This window comes from Merops nubicus, unplaced genomic scaffold (genome assembly GCF_000691845.1).
Source record: "Merops nubicus isolate BGI_N331 unplaced genomic scaffold, ASM69184v1 scaffold19073, whole genome shotgun sequence".
Lineage (NCBI taxonomy): Eukaryota > Metazoa > Chordata > Aves > Coraciiformes > Meropidae > Merops > Merops nubicus.
Window position 1 is genome coordinate 10,350 of NW_008598449.1, and position 6,386 is coordinate 16,735.

A 6,386-nucleotide genomic window follows, 5' to 3' on the forward strand; every position below is an offset into this window, starting at 1 on the left:
TCAATTGTCCTTTTGAACCTCACCCATTTTCCTGAGGAGAAAATGACAAATCACCTAAATAAGTGTGGCAGGAGTGAGGAGTTGGCTGATGACTGATTAAGGGCTTATTTCCTTTACTTTGTGTAGTGATACAGGGTGAGAAAAGTTCACTCCCTAACTGCAGGTGTGGCATGCTCTTCCATTTTGTGTGGTTTGTGTTGTTGCCATGAGGGTGTATCCATCTTTAACTAAACTCCCCCCTTGCTGGAAGGCTACAACCAGCTTCCACGAGTGAGGGTGCTGATCATTTATTCCTTGTTATTGCACCCAGTTATCCATTGTCTTCAGGCTTTCCATAGGCTCATGTAAGCTGATGGCTCAACTAGGGTGCTTCCCTACTAGGGTAGGAAACTTCCAGTTCAGCACAGTTCAGCAATTTTTTTTTTTTTTTTGAGAATGAGATAATCTTCAAAATGATTTTAAAGATTTAATCTCCAGCCTTGAAAGTTAGATGGGTGAGCCATTTAACTACAAAATGAGGCAATGCAGAGGGTTATGAGGTTTCTAAGCTCATTTGGGCAGCTGATGAATCAATCAAGCTAGTCAAATAGCCTGGCCCTTGAAGCATGATTTTAACAAACTAATCACAAGACAACTGGAATTGAGTGCAGCAGTTTTATTGAAAAAGTCCACAGGTGTGTGCAATTTCTTTATTAAAATGTTTTCAAATACACTGGACAAGGAGCAATTGATGATCAAGAGTTGTTCCTTTTTTATATGTTTTTATTTCCAAAACTATACAAACGTTGGAAAACTTTCCTTTTTCTCCATTTTAGCTATTAATAATTCTGTGGTGATAAGTTATATTTCTCCCTTTTCAATCTGAAAGCCCACTTTCCTGGAAGTGAGCTTTTACCTCTTTGACAATTAAAAAAAAGGTCAGTTGTATTTACATGTGCTCAAGGTTGCATAATCAAGCATCAATCATACAAGTTCTGAAACCCAGTGGATAAATGGTTTTCAAGATTCACCCAGGTGGATTAGAGGTTTTAAATACAGATAACTGCATCCATGTGATTAAGTAGCCAAGACACTCTTTGTTCCTTTTTATTTTCAAGGCTGTCTATAAACTGTGTGCTAGCCATGGTAAAGGTTTGTTTTAGTAAAGGTACTCACCAAGTGACAAGCAGCACTGACAACAACTATTGCTGATCAAAGACATGAATGGGCAGAGATTTGTGTGTGTATATATAATACAAAACCTAATGTTTCAAAATGAACTTGAACCTCTTACATAAAATAATGTCTAGAACAAAAGCTATTTTCTGGGCTGGATTAAAAAATTTTGAAAACTCCACAAACACTTGTGTAACAAAAAAAGAGCTCAACGTGGGAAAAGAACAAGAGAAACACGTGGATTAAGTTCAAAAGCTGATCTTGCAATGTATAATTGCTGGAAATTCTGCTGAAATATAGCAACATTATCAATGGAAAATGAAGGCTACAACTGCAGCAGACACATACAATATACTTTATGAGCTATTATATTGGCCATACAGATTTGTCTACATGTTATTTATTTGAGTCCTTAAGGCTTCTCTAATGTCTTACATGATAGTGCTGTCTGCTTTGATCTTCCATGCATGAGGGAAAGGGGTAATTTTTCAAGGGGAAAGAAAAAAAAATAAAGTTGTCCACATATCAATTACAATAGCACATCCAGAGACACAAAATAAAAGACAAAACTTTATGGTACCTTTGTTTCATTTATTTTGGCCCCCAAAAGATGCATGCACTAGACTTTATGTACTACAAGGTATTGAAATATTTACAGCATTGTACATGTGCTCTTAAAGGGATGGCAAAGGGAAAGGTCTATTTTTATCTCGGTGGGAGTAGAAGTTAACTTTCCTAGCTTAATAATACCTATTCAAAGTGAGAGATGACTCTTCCAAAAAGAAAAGCCCACAGAGAATAAAGCTATAGCATAATCATAGCCAATGTGAACAAACCGTACAGCACTTTACCTGGGTATTCCTCTCTTTCTCCCTCCTGTTTCAAATAGCAGTACCCACTATCAAGTGATGTTGCCCTGCTCCCCTTGCGGTGTCTGCTCTTCGTCTCTGTTCCAGGAGGTATAGCTGTATATTACCTGTTCATATGGTTTTTAGTTCAAATTATTTTGACATGTTGAATGGACATTTAATTCACAATAACCTGATGGAAATTTTTGGAGAAATGCTATGATTGATATTTACCAGGTTATGGCACTAATGAGTTCAGACCACTATAAAGCGCGTCATAAATACTTCAAGTGGGTTTAGGAAACTATCTATCTCTCTAAGAAATTCAGTGATTAAGGCTCATATCACTGATTTCCTTTTGCTTTTAAAGGTAAAGGTATGATACCCAATACACCAGGTTAAACAAACAGAAGGCAGTTGGGAAGAAGATTCGGGCATAGGAGTCCATTTTGGCAATGCGGATGTGTATTCTTCCATGCCTCCATGCTCCTGTTCGACAATCCTCAAAGCAGCAAAAAAAACTGGCACAGTCCTTGCCATCAAGACACTCATACCCATATTCTTCATCCCTTTCTTGGAGGTGTGTAGCATTGTTCATTTGAATAGTAGCTGATCGAGGCCGGATGTCAATTGTAGGTGCCTAAGATGGAGTGGCAAAAGAAAAAGGAAAAGGATGGCAGGAAGGAGAGACTGTTATTAGCACTAAACCAACAGGGAGATGGAGGCTAATGGTCAACATGTGAATGATGGTTCTGCATGGGGTATGTGGGAAATTGCTAAAGAGTTCTGATGGTAATATTACCTTGAACTTATTAAAAACCTTTGTATCATACACTTTATGAGAAAGCAGCACAAGTCAATATAAGTTAACAACTATGGACAGTTAGCTTCAAAACCAAGCTAAGTAAAAACTAGAAGTTAAAGGAAACATTAAGGAATGCAATTTATGTTATTTTGAATTTCTTTCGTGTCATATTTTGCATAACTGCTTCATATCTGAGAGCAATTTGTGTATTACACATAGAAGGTACTGAAATATTGAACTGGAAATGCAGGATTTTAATATAGGGCTACTTTGTGTTGAGACAGGAGCAAATCCGTGTACAGGAAAAAGAGGCAAATACTGGGTCTTTTGAATAAGCTTAGGAGAATCTCCATAGGACTCCAGTTGTTTGAATATATGCAGGTAATTGTCTACTAATGGTCACCAACTGGATGGTTCAACATGTTCCTAATTTGATATAGTAGCTGTACATCTATGTATACTACTGTGTGTGCATAGTACACACACATATATCTATTTGGGACAAATTGAGCAACTTAAGCATTTTCAACACATTAGAGAACTTGACAAACACTAGGATGACAGGCATTGAAATTTCCTGAAAAAACAACAATTCCATTCCATTAATATGTAAATTTCTTGGCTTTTATTTTATGTGGCTTTTTTTTTTTTTTTAATACCAAATCTTTGCATTTGTGAATAAAGATAAGGTTTATGTGGAACACAGCTAAATATATTTTTCTAATTTGCTAAAAGAGTATTGATCCAGTGACAATATTAAAAGTGCATATGCATCTTAAACCCTTTCAAAACTCTGACATTTTTTACATAAGGAACAGCATTTGACTAATTGACAATGACATTGAATTTTGCTCAGGTCAACATTGGAACAGATTTGTTTTTATAATTTAGAGTTAAATCACAAAGGTTAAAAAGGTGGAATCAGAGATGAGTTTTAAAAGGGTGTGTTGCAGGTTTCTGGTGTAGTTGGTGCTTTAGGATCTCATAGCAAATTAAGAAAGAGTGGAGCAGAAATGGTTTAGCATTAAATTATCTTAATTCATGTGATCCAATAATGCTGGTCACTCTTGAACTTAGGTTAAGTTCAGAACCATAGTGAATCATTATTTAGGCTGCTGAATCAACTCTACATATTGTTTAGAAATCTATAACCATTCCACTTAATTGGGAATTTACATTGAGTAGAATGCTCAGATGTCTCATTTAAAAAAAACCAGCAAAATACCATTCTCATATAAACTCTAATAGGTAAATTCAGCAGTCGCATGCAGTGAATTTCCATTCCAAAAAACATTATACCTTGAAGGAAAACATCCGAAGAAGCTTTCATTTTGTAGACAGAAAAGAGAATCAGAAGGTTTTGGTTTAAAATAAATAAAGAAAGGAAGGAAAGAAAGAAAGAGACAAAAATAATGTAAATTAAAAATATGTTTCTAAAACAGCACATCAAAAAGAACTAAATTTATAGAAAGGTTGGGATAATAGCAATTTAAACAAATATCTCTAATATAAAATCACCATATTTTCATCTTGTCACTGTCTTGTAACTACATCTGGGTAAAGACATAAGATTTCAAATGCCTTTTAGATCCTTTCATGTTCCCAGGGGATTCCAGTCTTTTATGCAGAGCTGTTTTGAAAGAGACCATTCACAGTTCATAATAACACTGTTTTAGAAAAAATTATTTTTACCTACGGGTTGTGCTGAACATTCTACTTTTAATTTTTTAAGACTGAGTAAGATCCTGGCAGTCATATATAGTCCTGTTTGTCCCCAGATGCTCACAGATAAGTAATGTAAAGAACAAGTAATTTCTCCTTATATGGATGTCTTTCAGTGAGACAAAATAATCAGGTAATCTTTACTCCTTTAATTATCTGTGAAGTATACACATGAACACACAGAGACAGCCTTTTATTCTGGTCTAGGACAGGTCAGGATGCATCACTCTCCAAAAGTGCTTTTTTCTTTCTTTTGACCATTAGAGAGGCCTATGATCAAATCCAGCTTAGCTTACCTAAAGTTTGGTAAGAATTCTTCCTCTATAGTCTCAGAGATGTTTTTCTGCCTGCTTATCCACTACAGAGAACATTTGTGTTTTTTTTAGTCTATTTCACAACCATTTTTATAGTTAAAAATATAGCAATAATGTGTAATGAAAGATTTTTTGATTACTTTTTTCTATTTTTTTTTTTTGTGCCATATGTTATAACTAAAATAGAATACCTTCAAAAGTCCTTGACAATTTTTGCAGAGCAAATCCATATGACTTCATTGTTTCTTAGATGCCCAAAACAGATTAAAAAACACTCTATTAATGTAAAACACTTGTTCTTCACATTTTGGTGTTTGAGTTTTTTGTGATTGTTGGTTTAGTTTGGTTTGGTTTGGTTTGGTTTGGTTTTTTTAGGTGATTTGGCTGCATTTTCCTCTAGGTTTTTACACTACTTCTTTTCACTTCAGAAGTTCTAGAAAACAGACTTTTCAGCTCAATTCCAAAGGCAAGGAGAAATCTGTCCTGGACAAAATAAGCAACAAACTTTTTTCCTATCTGGGAAAAATCCCAAACCCCTACTGAAAGTATTTCCAGTGTTTGCTTGTTTGTTTGTTTGGTTTTTTTATTGTGGCTATTATATATTTTTTTTATTATTATTGTGTAACATGTATCCATCAGTAATATGGTAAACTACTAGCTAAATCACTTTCTAAGGGAGAGAAGTAGATAAAGGGGGTAAGAAATATAAGAAAAGGAAGATAAGGAAATGATGAAAAGGAAACAGATGCTTACAGGGAAAATAGAAAAAAAAAGACATGCCTAGTTTGAATATAGAAGTTGAACTGTGGTCCTGATAAGAAAAACAGAGTTATGTCAATAATATGGACATAAGTTAGTGGCAGAGTACATTGTTAAAGCTAAGCCAGAGAAGCTAACAGTTGTTCCATAAAGGTCACAGCAAGAGTGCCATCGACAACATTAATAATGGTTTTGGTGATAGTTGTGATTTGCAGAACACTTTGGTTAAAAGTATCCTTATTCTAAGAAATTAATTTATCTGGCATCCATAGCACTGTAATATGTTAGGTTTTCATTCTCAAGGTGTATTTGTATTCCTATTAATATAAAAGGAAGAGTACATAAGTAATTACTAAGTTTGAAAAGGAAGTACAAGCATAAAGAGGGAATTTAAAAGCTCTCTCAGAAAACCTAATTGAATTTTAGACATTGCTGGTAAAAAGATACATACTGGGTTTTTCTTCTTTTTGTCTTTGTCCTTGCTTGGCTTTCTATTGCTGACAAAGTAGTGCAAAGTTCCATATTCCACCAGTGCAGAGAAAACAAAAATAAAGCAGACTGACACAAAAAGATCCATTGCTGTCACGTAGGAGACTTTGGGTAGAGATTTACGAGCAATTGTACTTAGAGTGGTCATTGTCAGGACAGTTGTAATACCTGTTAGATAGAGAAAAAGAGAATTATTCTTACTTAAGTAACTGATTTTACCAGTTATCTCTCTCTGACTGCTTTTGAAGTAGGCCTTCAGTTAAAACATATATAGCAAAGTGTACTTGTTTGGGG

At 34.8% G+C, this 6,386-nt stretch overlaps 1 protein-coding gene across 1 annotated transcript; it reads right to left on the reverse strand.

Moving 5' to 3' along the window:
• Window positions 1–1,987: 1,987 nt before the first annotated feature.
• LOC103769817 (gamma-aminobutyric acid receptor subunit gamma-2-like) lies at window positions 1,988–6,260 on the reverse strand (the record flags this gene model as incomplete). The annotated part of the gene is made up of 3 exons (XM_008937053.1): window positions 1,988–2,643; window positions 4,108–4,131; window positions 6,055–6,260. Coding segments are annotated over 3 exons (506 nt in total), but the record flags the coding sequence as incomplete, so codon positions are not given.
• Window positions 6,261–6,386: the final 126 nt, after the last annotated feature.